Genomic DNA, 18,688 nt, shown 5'->3' on the forward strand with positions numbered 1-18,688 from the left:
ACCCCTAGAGCAGGCCGTAGTGATTGCACCTGTTCATCATAACCACCCCAGTCCTTCCATTCCCAGTACTCTCCTTCTTCCAGCAAATACTGATGCCCAGTAAACCCAGGCTTCTCATAAGCAATCCAGCTAAAATGAATTTTAAAAATTAAAAAAGGAAAAATGAACTGAATGATGATGAAACTTTGACAGAACTTGTAAACTTGCTGCCTTAACAGAAAAAATAAAAATAAAGATAACAAATGAAATAACTTATCATGAAAGTGCAAATGAAATAAAAGACATTATCAATTATTTCAACTGGAGAGATTTAAACGCTGCAGCAACTGTAATACTGCAGCTTAGATTTCAGCAGCAGAATGGAGAACTTGTCCCAACCACAACTCTGTCCTTGCCTGTATTGGGCTTGATCTTCTGAATGGCTAAGGATTGTGAGATGTGTGTGTATGCGTGTGTTGAGGCTATCACCCGCACCTGCATTGAGACTCAATCACCTTATGTGACTTGTCTGTCTGTTCCTCCTAATGAGAAAAGGAGTGCTCAAGTGACTGCAAACATACAAGGTGGCTCCTATGAAGAGGACTCCTCACTGAAGTGAGGAAGCTACAGCAAAGGGAGAAAACTGCAGCAGCTGAGTGTAGTTTCCCCATCTCAGAGCACTCCAGCTCATAACTATGGAGATGGATCTGGCTCAAGTATGAATAAAAAGTTACTGAAGAAACCCAGAATGGGACAGACTCCCAAGGGGAGTTTACAAATTCTCAGGACATGAGGAAGAAGATCTCTGATGTTCTCTTCTCCTTGCTGTCTTCCTTGGATAGGCACAAAATATGAAGAACAAAACCTTTATTTAGGGACTGTATCTTGTCCACAAAGTGAGATACAATGGGCAGAAGTCCCAACTCTGAGATCTTAATAATGATGGACTTTTAAAATACTGCAACTTTAAGATTTACTAGTGGTGGAAAGTGCTGCCAACTCACAGCCAACTTATGGCAACCCCAGAGGGTTTCAAATAACTAACAAAGGTGGTCAGCCATGGCCTGCTTCTGAATAATAAAGCTGGACTTCCTTGGTAGTCTACCATAAAGTATTAGCCGGTAGTTTGTTCTACTTAGGATTGACCCTTCTGAGGTCTGATGAGATCAGGCTAGCGGCTAGCCTGAGCCATCCAGGTCAGGGCCAAGATTTACCAGTCTACTCGAATTAAAAATAATTTAAGATAAACATAGAGCTTAAGGTTTACAGGACTGCATGTTTTCATCTCTTCTTTGTATCCTTATTTAGCCCAATGCTTGAACAGACCGACCATGTGTACTATGTGTTAATTGAACTTATTTTGAATATTTGAAGCCTGATCTCTATAAACACACCACACCTATTTGGTATGCAAAGAATGTTAAAAGGGAGGGGCAGTTTGTGAGCTCACCTTCCCTTGAGCATAATAGTTCTGAATTGCAGAGGTTTGATTAATTGTCCCCATGCTAGCTAGTATAAGCAAAGCAGGAGATGCAGCAAAAAGGCACTGAGCTAGAGGGGCAACTCTGTCCAGCAGAAGACTCTCTCTGAAATTTTCTGGTGTTGACATGAGGCACCTCTGACAGTAAGGGAAAGAAGTGGCATAGCTGAGCAGAGATGGCCATGAGGATTCCCCAGCCTCTCAGGACCTAAGGCAGTGGTTCTCAACCTGTGGGTTGCGACCCCTTTGGGGGTCGAACGACCCTTTCACAGGGGTTGCCTAAGACCATCGGAAAACGGTCTTTTTATATTTTATATATACCAATTTTATGGTTGGGGGTCACCACAACATGAGGAACTATATTAAAGGGTCATGGCATTAGGAAGGTTGAGAACCACTGACCTAAGGAAATATGGCTTGAGTATTCATTCCTCCACAGTTATCATTATGTTTAAACCAAAAAACTAGTATTAGCTCTTGCTCCAGAGTTAAACTCCTCTGCTTAACTTAGGGCGGCATACCAGTTTGTACTTGCCCAAAACAAGAAGAGATCAATGAATCATGTGAAGACAGAAGGAAAAATCTTATGATCTCAAGTCCTGATCCTTTAATGTCAACAAAACTATGTGAACTGAACCAATAGTAAAGCTTGTCATAAAAATGTTTAATTTTTATGTCATGAAGAAATGAATGATTCTTCATCACAAAGGTCTACACCACAGAAATATAATGGCTGTTTCACACAATATGGAAATCAGTAGGTGTACCATGAAGTTCACTGCAATGTGAGGCTCACAATACATCTCTTATACTGAACTTTCTTGTTTGAACTTCATGAACAGTAACTGGGGATCAGTTATGACTCTTCATGGCAGGTACATGCTACTTGTATGATCAAACCAGTTGACCTCCTGATCCACCATGCTGTCTTGTAGTTACCATAGTGCAATAGCTCTCAGTAGGAATTCCAATATTTTTTCTAATACTTACATGCCTCCTGTCACTTTCATGGATCCTACAGACGTGAGTGGTAGTTTTTTCATCTGTGACCCTTCTTGATTTTCTTCCTTGGGAAGAGCTGCTAATTCTGTATCAAGTTCTATGTGATTTCCTTCAAAGAAAGGCTTCTCATAAACAATGACCTTTAGCAAAATAGAGATAATAGCAATAATACTGCCTTATATAAATTTATATCGTGTTCACATGCCTTATCTCAATTACTTACACCAAGCCCATCAGATTAAAAAAAAATAATTAGAACGTATATTGGGGACTGATTTGGAGAACAGAAATATGTAAGATATCGAGTGATTCAACTGAAACATTATATCAACAAGCCAGTCTAGCTCATGCACCTTCCTCCTCACAGAGCCCTTCAGGGATTGGGCGGGATATAAATCCAATAAATAAATAAAATAAATAAATGCTCTGATTCATTCCCTTCTACAGAAAAACTATGATTTTAGCTTTCCCCCCTCCCTCTCATCAGAAATAGAAATTACTATGAGACTGTAGTTTCCAAATCTAATTTGTGATATAAGCATGAACCACAGTGTCTGAATTGGATTCAATGGTAAACTCTGATTTGCCAAAAAACAGGAACTCCAGATTTGGAGTGAGCAAGAGGAAAAGCAAGGGGGAAAGCAAACATGTCCAAGTTAGTTCATGTAAACTGAGCTACTGGTGAGTTCATGGGTGAAATGAGCTTTAAACCAGAGACTACCAGGTTGCTAAGATGAGTTTGTGTGTGTTATTGGGCAGCAAAGTCATGTTCTACAAACCTTGAAAAGAATGTGGAACTTTAGAAGAAGAGAAGAACAGTTTGGATTTATATCCCCCCTTTCTCTCCTGCAGGAGACTCAAAGGGGCTTACAATCTCCTTGCCCTTCCCCCCTCACAACAAACACCCTGTGAGGTGGGTGGGGCTGAGAGAGCTCAGAAGAGCTGTGACTCGCCCAAGGTCACCCAGCTGGCATGTGTGGGAGTGTACAGGCTAATCTGAATTCCCCAGATAAGCCTCCACAGCTCAGGCGGCAGAGTGGGGAATCAAACCCAGTTCCTCCAGATTAGATACATGAGCTCTTAACTTCTTAAGCATATATACCAGCACATATTTAAGCACACATTCTAGTTCACCTGAGTTCAATAGTATTAGCTCTAGAAAAGTCCTACCGTATATTACAAATTTTAACTAGGTCATCAATATGTAGTATCAATAAACAGCCACCTAATGTTGGGAGAGATGTTTGGTGGGGATCCATGTATCAAATATGAAGAGCAGAAATACATGTTTAACAGCATGGATTGCCAATACCATTGGAAATTTTCATCTTGCAGCAGTGGGAAACCATAGGACAGCACTATCATGTATAGATACAGGACATGTTTATCGTGTTGCATACTGATTAAAGAGAATTATTAATGTTTTACCTTGGGGTTTTCTGGATGTTCAACCTTGCGTCCACCCTACAAAAATTAGGAGGGAAAAGATTATTGAAAGATTACTTCAGTTTAACTTCATTTTTTGTTTAGCAAGCTACTGGCATGATGCAAAGGTAACTATTCTAAACACTTCCAGTAGTCCAAAATTAAAAATTAGGAAGCTGTTGAAAAAATATGGAAATTCTTTGTTTTAATTCAAAATTATTTAAAGTTGTATTTTTTGTGTAACTTTTTTGCTTTGAGTATGGCTGAATAAACTCCAATATATGTTTGAAAATACTCAATACTTTATAAATTGCATTTGGTTATGTTAAGTCTTTACTAATGTGATTCTAAGCAGAGTTACACCTTTCTCGTTCTATTGAAGACACTTAGCTTAGAAGGATACAACTCTGAATAGGGATTAATTGCAAGGGTTTTATAGTAGTTCATCATTAAAATACAGTGATTACATCACTGTACTGTCAAAGGCTTCCACAGCTAAAATCAACTGGCTTTTGTGAGCATTCTGGGCTATGTGGCTGTGATCTGACAGTTTTTGCTCTTAATGATTTGCCCTCATCTGTGGCTGGCACCTTCAGAGGTATGTTATGGCGAGATGTATTTTACTCTGTGGTACATCTCACTGTGGCATATCTTTGAAGATGCTGGCCAAAGATGCAGGCAAAAGGTTAGGAGCAAAAATTACCTGACCATGGCCACATAGCCTGGAAAACACACAACAGCCAATAATATCACTATTGCAATCCCCAATATAGATTTTTCGAATTGTATTATTACCATTTTCAAGGGCCTCATGGACCTAATATATGCTTCTTTCTTTCCCCAGAAAGATAGATCAGGATATTCTCCTGGTTCCAACATCAAAGGGATTCCCTGGAAACCAGATTCTTCATAAAGTAGCCATCTACAAATGAAAAATAAATAAGTTTTCATGGGAGTATGATGCCATCAATTCCAGAAGGATTGCAAATACCAACAACACTTCCTTTCAGCATAAATGTTCATGGTCCCATTTGTTCATATGCTATGAGTGAATGCTCACTTTAAATTCATGTTATTGAGGAGGGTTCGACAAAGAAGAGTTTCGATTTATTCCCTGCTTTTTTGAACTATTAGGAGGCTCAAAGTGGCTTATAAACTCCTTCCCTTCCTTTCCCCACACCAGGCACCTTGTGAGATATGTAGGGCTGAGATTCTGAGAAATCTGTGACTAGCCCAAGGTCACTCAGCAGACTTTAAGTGGAGGAATGGGGAATTAAACCCAGTTCTCCGCTCTTAACCACTACACCATGCTACACCAAAAAACAAACCTATGTAGGGGAGAGTTTGGCTAATAAATATCATATTGGAAGATGATCCAGTGAATGAGCCCAAGGTGGTTTAACTGATGTTATTAGGCCCTATTACCTGAGTGTATATGGAGACAAAATTGGCATTACCAGTGAATGCAGCCAATTTTATTTTGATAAGTAGTAAACATTCATCTAATTTCAGACACTGACAGTACATATGGATGGCTTTGTCCTCTACTTACTGTTACTTGTATTCTGTTACTAATCAGCATTAGTAAAAGTCAGCTCTAATTACAAACCCAATGATGACATTTTTAAAAAATAGGTGGAAGTTATTGTGCCACCAATCTTCTGCTGCAGATGTGTTGACAGATTAATAATAGTGTACGTCAATTTTTTTGATCACACACTGCAAATCATGCTAACAGTTTCATCAATTATAGTGCGTAAGCCACCATCCAGACAACTAGGTTAATGGAATAAATACACTCCTGACTCCATCAAATACTGATATGAGTTGTTCTCTAAAAGACTGTTACCTTGCTTTTCTTTCAAAAGTGATACCCACAGGGACTTAAAACAGAAATTAGAAATTCAACCAACTGCTTTTCAGCCAGTTGCTTTTGGGTAAATTGGCAGCAACTTCGATTCCATGTGGTTGTTTGTTTTAAAGCATTCCTTACCCACACAAAAGTAATAAGAAGTGTTATTAATTTTACTCTGCAGCTATCTGAATCTATGTAATTGAATCCTTTGATCACTTTCCCTTATAATTACTTATCTCCCTTTTCCTAAGTAATTTTGTTTTGATCCTCCTGCCTGTGGCCATACATATTCCTGGAATTCTTACCTACTAAAGGAACAAAAGGACATACTGTTTGATCACTGAGCTCTGTTTGGTTAGTGCCTCCAAGGCAGAGATGTACTATAGGAATATTAGTTATCAAGTTACTACAATGCCAGAACATGGTGGTTCATCTGAACACTGGTGTTTATCTGAAGTACATTTGCAAAGTGTAGTCTATCTCGTTACCCTACAAAAATCAGTGCATAATAATTTCAAAACACATTTTTCTTCTAATCAACTATCTCCAACATTATTTATTTTATTCATTTATATTCCATCTTTCAGCCACAAGGCAGAATAGTTAAAGAAAACTCTAGGAGAACTGATGAAAACCAGCACTAAAGTAATAAAACAGTAGCAGTTTAAAAATGTTTAAACTTCTACATAGTAAATAGTTTTTAAAGATGTTAAACATACTAAATAGAAAATAACAAATGGGATCAAAAGAAACATGGGGAAGGGGAACCCAGTAAGGATCCAGAACTGTCAGCACTTTCAGTTGAGAGATCGCAGAATCCAACCCACTGTCTGTCAAACCTTAATTGCTACATATTAAGTACTTGAATATTAAACTTAATCCTGATTGACCAAGGACTGACAGATTAATTATGTTTTAAATGAGCATCACTTTTAGTTAAGTGAACACTCACTGAAGGAATATTTTATGTATAAGCATATCTATTTCAGAACTTTGACATTTGACAGATACTGTTAATATTATTTTACCTTTTCCTACTCATGTACTTACATGCCCCAATACACTTGAATAGAACGAGTCTTCTCTGTAGCACCAATTATTCGTGTTTCTTCAGCATCATCAAAGTATGACTTTACCATACCTAATCCTCCTGGTTCTGTAAATAGGTCAATTCGACATAATCTATAATCCTGGAAAAATCATAAAGACAAATCTCAACAGTGTTTCAGAGTGAGATGGAATTTATGCTGAATAAGAATAATGGTCTATCTGGCCTACTCTTGCCAGTCTTAACTGATAGTTGCTCTCTTCAATAACAGGTCATGTCACGTTTTAATTTTTTACCAGTTGAAATTAACTGGGATCAGACATAGGACCATATATACTGGGGTGAGGGAGGAGCTTGGGTAATTTGCATGCAAAGTATTTGTTTCTAATCTCATATAACCCAATCTACATCCTATTTCCCTGACCTGATGGCCCTGGCTAACCCGATCTTGTTGGATCTCAAAAGCTTAGAAGGGTCAACCCTAGTTAGCATTTGGATAGGCAACCACCAAGGAAGCCTAAGATCTCTGGATGTCTCTTGTCTGAAACTCCCATCGGGTCTCTATAAATTGGCTGTATTTGATGGCACTTTCCACCACCATGGTTTCTTTAAAACTAATCCTAGCTTTGGATCAAAAATACACAATTCTCTTTTCAGATGCTTATTCAAAAGATCTTAACTTTTTTAATCTGTGTAAGCATGCCTTATTCCAGGCCCTGAGTATTTTCCTCTTTATAATTAGGCATTGGTCTAATTCGTACAACAGAGTCTTTTGTTTAAAAATCTGAAGCCTTATGGCACTTCTTCTTGCCTAACACATCTATAGTAAATAAATCCTACTTCCACAACTCAATACAATTGTGAAAATTCAGATTTCAATGTGCACAGCAGTACCCTCTTAGTATATTAGGTGAAAGATAGTATGTCTGTTCTATACAAATCTGAAAACAATAGCACATTCTAACTTTTCTTCCATGTATTCAATGTTGCTTAGAAATTCTGGGATGTTTATTTGTTTCAGAGTTTCTGGATGCATTTAAACACAAACTAGAACTTGCATCCCTTTCAAATTAAGGAAGTATAGGATGGACTCATCTTCATTCAAACAAACTTTCAGATGTGCACCTAAATGTTTTACAGTTTAGATCTGCAATTATTCTTCTGGCAAGGAATGTATAGTAGTAGTAGTAGTAGTAGTAGTAGTAGTAGTAGTAGTAGTAGTAGTAGTAGTAGTAGAAGAAGAAGAAGAAGAAGAAGAAGAAGAAGAAGAAGAAGAAGAAGAAGAAGAAGAGGAGGAGGAGGAGGAGTTTGGATTTATATTCCCCCTTTCTCTCCTCAAAGGGAGACTCAAAGGGGCTTACAATCTCCTTTCCCTTAACCCCTCACAACAAACACCCTGTGAGGTAAGTGGGGCTGAGAGAGCTCCGAAGAACTGCGACTCGCCCAAGGTCACCAGCTGTATGCCAAGCTAATCTAGTTCACCAGATAAGCCTCGACAACTCAAGTGGCAGAGCAGGGAATCAAACCTGCTTCCCCAGATTAGAGAGTATCTGCTCTTAACCACTACACCACACTGGCTCTAGGAACTTGCTTATATGCATGGTGTTCCTTAACTGGACTGAAGCTCACTTTAATGATGAGCAAAAGTTAGTTCAATTGATGTACAATCTGCTAAACTGCAAAATACTGTACGGTTCTGTTAATTTGTGTAGTTGCCACAATTTATGTGCATCTAATTCACATTATGGGACAAATATTTCCACAGAAGAGAAATAGTTCTAGTAATCATTAGTTAAAATTGTGTCCATCAAACCGCCTCACAATTTATGGCTTATCCTTGTGTTTCCCATATTACTGCATAATGAATGCATGCAACCAACCTATGCAGTGATGGCAACATGGAAAGAGCCATCTTTCACCATAAGCTGCTCATAGTATTATGGAAACATGCAATAATATATATGAAAGAGTAACAGAAGGAAACAAGTCAAACTTTCACCCTCCCATCTAACCTCTGCCATGATTTGGGCAGCACAGCCCACAGCATTGTAGAGGTGCAGAATTCACTTATAATTCAGCAGCATTTTGAAAAGCAAAGAAAGACATAAGAATGGTGGTGCAACTCAAGTTTGAGCTTCAGTAAGCGACAACATAGTCAAGTTCTTACTTGCCTTCACTACATGCCTGATAGAACCAATCACTGCAGGCTCAGAAGATTTGCATTCATCTTTGTCGTCAGATGGTTGTTCACCCCAAATATTTGTAAGTTCTAACTCTCCTTCCTCCAGTGGAATAGAAGGCCCTTCAAAGTTTGGTTTCTCATATAGAATCCAGCTACAAAAAGACACACAAATGGAAAATGTTGAGCTGTCCTTCTAAAGTGCCAATTAGCTTATATGAAAGTTTCTTTTTGGTTTAAATATTTGCGTCAATCTTACACACAAAATAAACAGATGAAAACCGCATGCTTTATCATTTAATCATTTTTACAAAAATGGTTGCTATATATTTCTTATAAAGCCAGCTAAGTATTACTTTTAAAACTCTAACAATACTGTCATTGAGCTATATAGTATAATAAAAATATATTAGTAAGGCTCAGTTAATCATAGTGTGCCTCTTGTTGATCTGGAGAAGAAATCAGAAAAAAAAGTCTGAAGCAAATGCAGAACTCAGCAACACAGATATTTTTAACTATTACAAGGCAATAACTCCATAAGCGGAGAGGTCAAAAACTTAACTAAATATTATCCTCCTTCTAATCCTCCCTCCCCACAACAGAAGTAAAAAAGGAGGGAGGAGTCTTAGCAAAAGCATGCCTCCCACCCGTCAAACAGATAAAGAAAAGAAAAAGAAAAACTAAACTGCCAGGTAGGAAAACTGCTAACAAAAGAAGAAGATAAAATAAATAAATAAAACAAAGGGGCTGCTGCTGCAGTTGCCATTGAATATGATGAGACCTTCTGGCGGTCCACCTCTCACTCGGACGACGTGCACTGGGATGCAATTTACCAGCGCGCCTGGACCCTACATGTGCAGGCCTTCGCCAAGAAACCGAGTCAGGCCCGCGAGAAATGGTCCGGGGGTGGGAAAGGGGGCTCTGGGTACCTGGTCTGCTGGGAGTATAACCAGGAAAAATGTCACCGCCCCAGGTGCAAATACGAGTACGCCTGTGAGTTGGGCAATGGGCGGCATGCCCGCACCACCTGCCAAAGGGGAAAAGCGAACCAGCCCTTTCGCCACTCCCAACCCGCAGCCACCCCCGGGGCAAAGGGGAGCGGTGGGTCAGGAACTACCACCTCGGCCAAGTAACACTGCCATGTTGGGGGCCTGGGCGTGTCTTGCCACCATGTCAGTCAGGCTGCCTGCCATGCTCCCCTGGCTATCAACATACCCTGACAGACAGGCAGCCAAGTAGTTGCAGGAGGGCTTTCTCCACGGTTTCCGCCTTCCATACTCTGGTCCACGGGTGGCGTTGGACAGTGGAAACTTGAAGTCAGCTAGGGACCTTCCCTATATGATGGCGGCCAAGATTGAAAAGGAACAGGCCATGGGGTGGTTTGGCGGGTTGTTCCTGGAGCCCCCCCCAACCTTCGGGTCTCCCCCTGGGGTGGTCCCTAAGAAGGCACTGGGGCTTCCAGCAAAGATCCAGTAACTGGGCAGGTGAAGTTGGGCCACGTATAGAGGATACAAACGGCCTTTTCCTGACCAATGAGTTGTCTTGTTTCTCATTCCATCCAGGGCTGGGAAATCTGGATTGTGAGCCACAGCATCATTCACTGGGCCTCGCAATACACTGCATCCTCAGGATGGGGTGAGTCCCTGGAGCTACAGCCATACGCTCAAGTACATTGGGTGGGCATCAGAGGCATGCTCTGGGCATCGCTGCTGCGGCAACTCAGGGACACCCGACAGGTCCGTGGCACACCACATGCCATGGTGATCCAGTTAGGCGAGAATGACCTGCCTGCAACGAAATGAGTATGGCTGCTGCACGCCATGCTGGCGGGCATTGAAGCGATCCCACTGCTCCTGCCGGGCGCCACAATCTTCTGGTTGCATCTCCTAAAGAGATGCGAGTGGCGGGTAGAATTCACCAGGAAGAAGACATGCCGGATGGTGTCACGTTTTGTGTGTGACGGGCGGCAGGAGCATCCCTCATACGGGCATCTCCTTCTGGAATGAGGCACTATACCGGGGGGGATGGAGTTCACTTATCAGAAATAGGATGGACCTATGGCTTCACAATGTTCAGGCAGCATTACTGGAATGTCTGGGAGTGTAGGAAGCATTTGGCGGTAACAGGGGGCTGGCCCCCTGCTCTCTTGGTGGTTTGGCACATGGGTATTGATCTAAAAGTTCCGAAGGGGGGGAGCTAGGGAGCTACCCCTCCCCTCCTGATGAGGAATGCTACGGCAAGAGGTTGACCGCCCAGCTGAGCATTAAGTCAATGGGATGCTCTCGCAAGAGGCCAACCACCCAGCGGAGCTTCACGGCAAAACATAGCTCCAGAAAGAGGCCGACTGCCTGCTGGAGCTCCGAAGGCCATATCACAGAACAGATCAAATCCCATGCTGCGCCTCACACTTCTGATTGTATAACAAAGTGATGGCTATGGCCAAATATTTATCCCAGCCAAGAGTGTAGTGTGGTTATTGGGTCAAACACTCCAGCCAAGGGTGATCCTGCCCTCAGACGGCAATTGAAACTTTATCTCATTTTGTATTTAGCTGTTATTGCATTTGTCTGTTACAGCTAAATATATGTTGCCTTTATTGAGCAGGCTCCCTTGCTGTTAACACACTATGTATCCCAATGTGCTTGGTGTAGACAGGCACTCTGATTTTGAAATAGGAACAAGAACCTTTGCTTCAAATGTTTTTTTTATGATTTCTTCACAAGCTGTTTTGCCAAGGGTCCCAATGTTTCTTCTACTGTTAGTGTTATTTTTAAGCCAGTTGGTTGCACCAAAAAAGGATTAACTGATAGCACATTAATTCAGTTATATATGAATTTTTTCATTATTGAGACAAGAACGAAGGAAACACTGGCCATTGTAAATACCTCCTTAAGAAAAGCCTAGATAAAAATGAACTGTCTTCACTGAATACCAAAAACTTCATTGTCCCTGTACCAGAAGAAAAACTCTGACAGAGTTATTTTAAAAATTGAGTCTCTAAAGCAGAGCATTTCCTTTCCCTAGAATTTTCCCTACCAATTTTGCTTCAAATACAGAGTAGGAGCTTCACTAATGATCTCAACCAACAGGGATACAAAAACAGGAAGTTTTTTTTAAATCCCTGTTTTCTTGCCTTGAGCTACAGTGTTATGAGAAGTGGGGCATTTACTTGTGGTACACAGAGGTTGGGCATTCAATTTTGAAACAATATACTGTGGACAACAACACTCAATTCTACAATATTATTCATTATGGTACATAAACACTTATGAATCAGCATTAACCACATAACTTAATTCACAACGAACAAACTCACAGAGAAGATGATTAATGGATATATTAGTGTAGCCTGCATCCCAGTTTTGCCCAAAGAAGTATGACTGAACCTCACCTGTGACAACAGCCACTAAAAGATAGGATCTAGTAAAGACTTGCAGTAAGAGAGAATGATGGCAGTTTCAATAGATCAAAGTCAGAATGGAGATCAAGACAGTAGTCAGGCTGGAGATAAAAAAAGAAGTCTGAAAGTAATTCTGAGATATGAACTCAGAAGCTAAAACTGGAAATATACAGGTTAATAGCAAAGCAGAAGAGACCCAAATCTGATTCGCAAGTCAGAGAGCCAAAAAATACAGGTAGTCAGAGGCATGTTCATAGGTGATGACGTTTGGTAAAGAAGAAGCAACAGTAAAATGCTGGTGCAAAATGAGAGGTTTTTAGCAAAGCGGGAACAAGGAGAAAGCAAAGCCAAGTGCAAGAAAAGGGTTTTTTTTAGCAAAATACTATTGCACCTAGGATGCCAGATCCTGTGTAAACTACAGCCGTCATCTTTAAATTAAGCGAGGTCCCTAATAACTGTGGGAACAGTCCTTCCCCAATGACTTTCCTAGTAACTATTTGCATATAGGTATGCATGCACAGATGGAATCTTCAAAGTTGTTCTACCTAAGGATTTCACAGTACAATCCTCAGTAGAGTCACTAAGCCCATTAATATCACTACCAAACATACTGAAATTCATTTCTGCACTCTTAAACGTCAGAAGCACCCATGCCTTCCATAGTTATCCAACCATCCCATTCCTTCCATGCCTTAAATGTACTGCCAACCGATGAAGCCTAAGTATGTTATATGCTACAGGCCCAGGGGCGTAACGAGGCAGCCCTGGGCAAACTATAGCCCTGGGCAAAACCTGAGTTGGATGCCCCCCCCCCATGGGCGGCCACTCCACCACGACCAAATTTTTGTTGCAACAGGACATTGGTGCCTGCAGGGGGTGCATTTTTAGACATATCAGCACCAGAATTTCAGCATATCATCAGGAGACTGTCCTTATGCTACTCCCCAGGTTTGGTTCAAGGAGTCCAAAGTTATGGACTCCCAAAGGGGGTGCCCCATCCCCCATTGTTTCCAATGGGAGCTAATAGGAGATGGGGGCTACAGTTTTGAGGGTCCATAACTTTGCCCCCCCTGAACCAAACTGCACCAAACTTGGGGGGTGCCATCATCTCCAGATGATACACTGAAATTTTGGTGCCGATACGTCCAAAAATGTACCCCCTGCAGGAACATCCTAGAAATTTGCCCAAGAATCTTCTGCATTGAGTTTTCTGCATTGCTGTCAATGGGGGGTTGCAGACTGTGGGGGGCACATTTCTGATGGCACAGTCTCAAAACTTTCAGGGTCTCATCAGGAGACTGCCCTAATGATATCCCCCAAGTTTGGTGCAGTTTGGTTCAGGGGGGGCAAAGTTATGGACCCTCAAAACTGTAGCCCCCATCTCCTATTAGCTCCCATTGGAAACAATGGGGGATGGGGCACCCCCTTTGGGAGTCCATAACTTTGGACTCCTTGAACCAAACCTGGGGAGTAGCATAAGGACAGTCTCCTGATGATATGCTGAGAATTTGGTGCCGCTAGCCTAAAAACTGCGCCCCCTGCAGGCCAAAAACAGAAAACCACTAAAAATACCCAAAAATGAACCCAGCATTTTGATGCCCCCCACAAGGTGATGCCCTGGGCAGCTGCCCACCTTGCCCAATGGGCATTACGCCAGTGTACAGGCCTGAAGAGGAATGGGAAGATCATTGAATGAGTGAATGTGAAGGTTTTGCTCCTGTGAAAGGTGTAGGCGTGTGCTCTATATACATTTATGACAAGCAGAAGCACAAAGTCACAAAGCAATCAACATCTGTTTAACTTAAAAATCTGAATAGTGAAAATTCATTTTGGTTTTGGAAGTTTGATATGGAAAGCATCTAGTGAACAAAACACATGAAACATCTTATTATGATGGGACAAACCAAGCAATTAAAACTCCATGCTGAAATGCCAAGCTGAGTAGTGAGTTATTAGTTGCTCAAATTTACACCATGTCACCATCTACTGAATAATAGCAACTCAAACTTTATAAAAAGAAGCTTCCAGAATCAACAACATCAGCAACCAGTATTAGTTTAAAACATACAATTGTGATGTTTTTACCTTAATTCTCATACATCCCATTGAGCACCTTGCAAAGGATTACAGATTTTATAAATAATAGGTTAAAAATGTACATATAATTTATTGGTACAAAGAATTGTACATATATATTACATCTATATATACTACAAACCTGTCCTTTGTGAAGGCATCTAACTTTTAGTTAAGATAAGGCAACTGCAGACATGCCCTTCTGCATTGGTACTAAACTCGTTTACACTGGACAACAAATTTTTATGACCACACAAATTTACTAACCTTTTCCAATCTTAATGGAATGGAAGGATGGAATACACTTCCAGAGCTAATAATAGGGGTACGCCACCTTTAACAGTCAAAACTTTGCAGAAGTAAAAGAATTATACCTAGCTGAAAGCGGCTGCAATTTATTTCTAAAAATCTAGGAAGATCTGACCATGGAGATTTTCCACCACCGTGTTTAATATGGGCTAGTATGTCTTTTCATTTAGCAGGCACAGGTAGCTGCCAAGTGAAACAACAAAATAAATAGCCTGAAGTTTTCAATCAGTGTTTCAGGGGATATTTTTAAAAGATGCACAGGATTCAGCAAGAGTAATCTAGCTTTCCTATTTGCTTTTTCAAAGTGAAGCACCAATAAAATTTGGCAGAAATATGCAGAATAAAACTAGAAGTGACTTCAGAACTTTAGAACAAGATCAAAGTATGAAAATAAGAAAGTATGAGTCAAGTGCAGTGAAGATTCCACATGAACTAGGGCAAGAAAATATACTTGCTGCAACAGTTTAAAACATGCCTTAAAGTAAATTCATGCACAACTAAGCCAGAAAATATGCATGGAGCCAAAGAGAATTTAGAAAAAATACCTACTAAAGAGGCAAACAAAGTATGATTAAATATGATGGGCATACAATGTGACATGACTGAAAGTGGTAGCCAACCAGCAGGACAAAATGAAAAGGTTTAATTATCTTTATTCTTACCAGCCTCTGACAACTTTAACGAAAATCACAGGGGACAGCACCCAAGACGTACAATCTGGCATATCGTGAAAAACTTCAACAGCATTCTCAGAAGGGTCTGACTTATTGTATATCACAATCTGCATGTTAAAAGAAGATAAATTCAATCTGTTTTAATCAAATGAGCACACTGCTAAAAAGAAGTAGATATGCATTGTTTTTTTTTTTTAAAAAAAATAATCCTACCTTCCCTGGTCTGGGATTAATCTTAACTTGGGTCTTCCCTGAAAATGCCTGAGCACGGGGAACAAACAAGAATAAGTTAATCAGCAAGACATATTCTTATTGATCTTGTCAACCTGGGTTATTTATTCCCAATGCTGATGGGAAGCAGATTATTTCCCCTCCCCTCCCTTCCACAGTATCCTGGTGCATTCATGTAATTCCTGAGATTTCACTGGTTTTTCTTTGATCTTTTGCAAACTTGTTTTGTTGTGAAGCTTTTGGGGAAAAATCAGCAAAGCCTGGGTGACTATGAGTGGTGAAGTCTGGGTTTTCTTTCTGCCATTTTCATGGCAGCAGCCATCTCCACTCCCTGCACCACCAGGACTTTTCCTGTTTTTTTTAAGCCACCACCAAATTAAATAAACAGATATGCAACTAAGTTATGAACTGATTTTTTTAATTGAAATAAGAGCATTATAAAAGGCCTGCAATGCCCTCTTTTAAAAAAATGGTTATTAGTAATTTTTTTCACTCTATTTATTTCACTACATATTATTAATTTTAGTTCTAAGCTTGGTTTCCAAAGATATGAGTATGGTTCATATCCTGAACACAAGTAATCTTTGGTCTCTCAGGATATACAGAAAGCTCTCAATTTTCATATACACAAGAATTTCCAGTGTTTTAATCACAGAGAAGCAGGGATTTTAAAAGAACATGCAGTTTCAGTGACACAATCATGCAATCAAATTGTCTTAAAGTGTTCCTGTTAGCTTAGTTCTTTCAAAAAAGCAAACCAAACTATTAAAACAAATCAGGCTATTAAAAATATTAAAAGCCCTTCCTTTCAGGTTAGTAGGTGTCAAAAACAGCGCTTTTAATTCACATGATCTCCAACTGAAACTTGATTTGATGAGCCTGATCTGGAATCTTAATATAAAAAAACAAACCACTGGTGGTTTAACCACTAAGAACGAATATCCTCAGTGATCACTGATAGGCACCCACAACTGCATTGCCAGGCTTCAAACCTTGGTTTCTGTCAGAAAGAGCCAGGGAGAGAGGACAGGGCCCTTTCCAGAGAAGTTTGGTCTTTGAGGAAGACTCATCAGGGCTCACCTGGCATGATGGTCACGCAGCAACCACAAGTGACCTGCTACCATGTGACTTGCATGACTTGTTTAGCCAGGACTGGATACTGGTTTCTGTTCAAAAGCAACCCACAAAAACCAATGTGGTATAGTACGTAGAGTTTCAGACTAAGATCTAGGAGACCAAGGTTTGACACCCTACTTTGCTGTGAAAGCTTTTGAGTTGATTTTCATCCTCTCAACCTAATATATCTCACTGGTTTGTTGTGAGGATAAAACAGGAGAGATGATAATGATGTAAGTTTCTTTGGGTACAAATGAAGTAAAGTAAACACTAAAAATTAAGTAAATAAATAATAAAAATAAATTAAAATGGGTAATAAATAAAAGTTAGACTGATGGGTGGACAGGAAGGAGAGAAGTGTGGATTCCACACAGAACAAATATAACATCTGTATGCTATGTGGAATCCACCAGTAAAGCAGAGAAAGATAGAGTGATCCTGGTTGCCAGGATGAAAGAAATGGTATGGGGAGGGGAATACGGGGGAAAATGAGGTGCCTTCCAAAAATCCATGTGAGTTCCCCAGAGCACAACTAGTCCCAGTTCAACTGGCACCATGCAGCTGGTACCATGTGCCTGACAGAGGGAGGATTAACAAGAACTGCAGTTACCTCCTTATCAATGTGGCTCTTTCCGCATGGGCGGAATAGAGCGCCCCAGGGATGGCAGAAACGCTGTCCCTGGGGAAGTGTTCACACAGGAGATGTTTGCAGCAGCGCCATCCTGGCCGTGAAGCCGCTGCTTTAAAGCCGGTTTTTGTAAAGCGGTGTCTTCCCGCCGGAGCGGTGTGAACTGCACCAGTGGGAAGACACCACTTTTCCCCTCTCCTCCACTCACCTCTTCTTCCAGCGTCATTCTGGAGGGCTGGAGGGACACGCCAATGCTGCCCTCCGACCCCTGGAGGTCGGAGGGTAGTGTGGGCATGTCCCTCCAGCCCTCCAGAGTGACGCTGGAAGAGGGGACCGAAGGAGAGGTGGCTCCGGCTGGGGAGAAAGTTGGGGTTGCTTGCACGCTATGGTGCGAACAGTTCCCAAGCCTCCACCGGCATAATTTATGCCAGTGGAGGTTCGTTTCTGTGGCTGTACGGAAACAGCCTGTGTGAGCTGGGAGTGCAGCAGGAAGCTAGGGTGGGTGGAAGAGAAGAAGGATGAGCCACCATCATCAATTCAAGTAGGTGAGCACAGGAAGAGTAAGAACCAGAGTTTGGGTGGTCTTGTGAATGAAACCTCCATTTCTGTTTGTGTACACACACACACATGTCTACATGTATATGTATACATGGAAGGGGAGAGATGCTCTGAAGTCACAGTGTGAATAAAAGTGGGATAGCAATACTTAAATAAAATTATTTTACATTCAAAATTATTGTGACCATTTGACTGAAAGAATGAAAAGATAAAGAAAATCATAAAATTTTCATGCAACACGTTTTCAGAATACCAGAGAATATTCTAAAAGGAAATATATGTAATTAGAATATCATTCAAAAATAAAAATTACATTGTGATTAAGAATATAAATAGAGCCTGATTGATCACATCTGTGGTCCAACTACTCCCACATGCAGTGGCCAAATAGTTGCACCAGAGGACCTAAAAACAGAGGCCAAGACCCTCCTTGATGCTGTTGTCCAGGCCTGGTATTAAGTGGATGTCTTTTTATGTGGGACAGGGGTCGGCAACCTTTACCACCCAAAGAGCCATTTGGACCCATTTTCCATGGCCCCGAAGGTCTACCAAGCCAGAGGGGTGGCTCCTCATGGTGCCTCCTCCGGTTCGGCCCCTCCACTCACCTTTCCTTCCAGCGCTGGGAGGGGCCAAGCAGGGAAACCCCCTCTGCCTGATGGAGCAGGTAGCTGCCTGCTCCATGGGGCAGAGGGGGGATGGCGGCTGTGGCCTGCCCGGTGCTGCCGCCT

The 18,688-nt window shown here is 41.1% G+C and overlaps 1 protein-coding gene across 3 annotated transcripts in view; it reads right to left on the reverse strand.

The window, feature by feature from the left end:
- The window catches only part of CRYBG1 (crystallin beta-gamma domain containing 1), a 138,017-nt gene that overhangs the window by 28,891 nt on the left and 90,438 nt on the right, over positions 1-18,688 (reverse strand). For all 3 annotated transcript variants that reach the window (XM_048493504.1, XM_048493495.1, XM_048493514.1), the window contains 8 exons: positions 15,641-15,688; positions 15,416-15,534; positions 8,961-9,123; positions 6,792-6,931; positions 4,682-4,808; positions 3,890-3,925; positions 2,450-2,601; positions 3-129 (listed from right to left, as the gene is read on the reverse strand). In XM_048493504.1, coding sequence (XP_048349461.1) covers positions 3-129; positions 2,450-2,601; positions 3,890-3,925; positions 4,682-4,808; positions 6,792-6,931; positions 8,961-9,123; positions 15,416-15,534; positions 15,641-15,688 — 912 coding nt within the window. The remainder of the gene's footprint in view (positions 1-2; positions 130-2,449; positions 2,602-3,889; positions 3,926-4,681; positions 4,809-6,791; positions 6,932-8,960; positions 9,124-15,415; positions 15,535-15,640; positions 15,689-18,688) is intronic.

This window comes from Sphaerodactylus townsendi, linkage group LG01 (genome assembly GCF_021028975.2).
Source record: "Sphaerodactylus townsendi isolate TG3544 linkage group LG01, MPM_Stown_v2.3, whole genome shotgun sequence".
Classification (NCBI taxonomy): domain Eukaryota; kingdom Metazoa; phylum Chordata; class Lepidosauria; order Squamata; family Sphaerodactylidae; genus Sphaerodactylus; species Sphaerodactylus townsendi.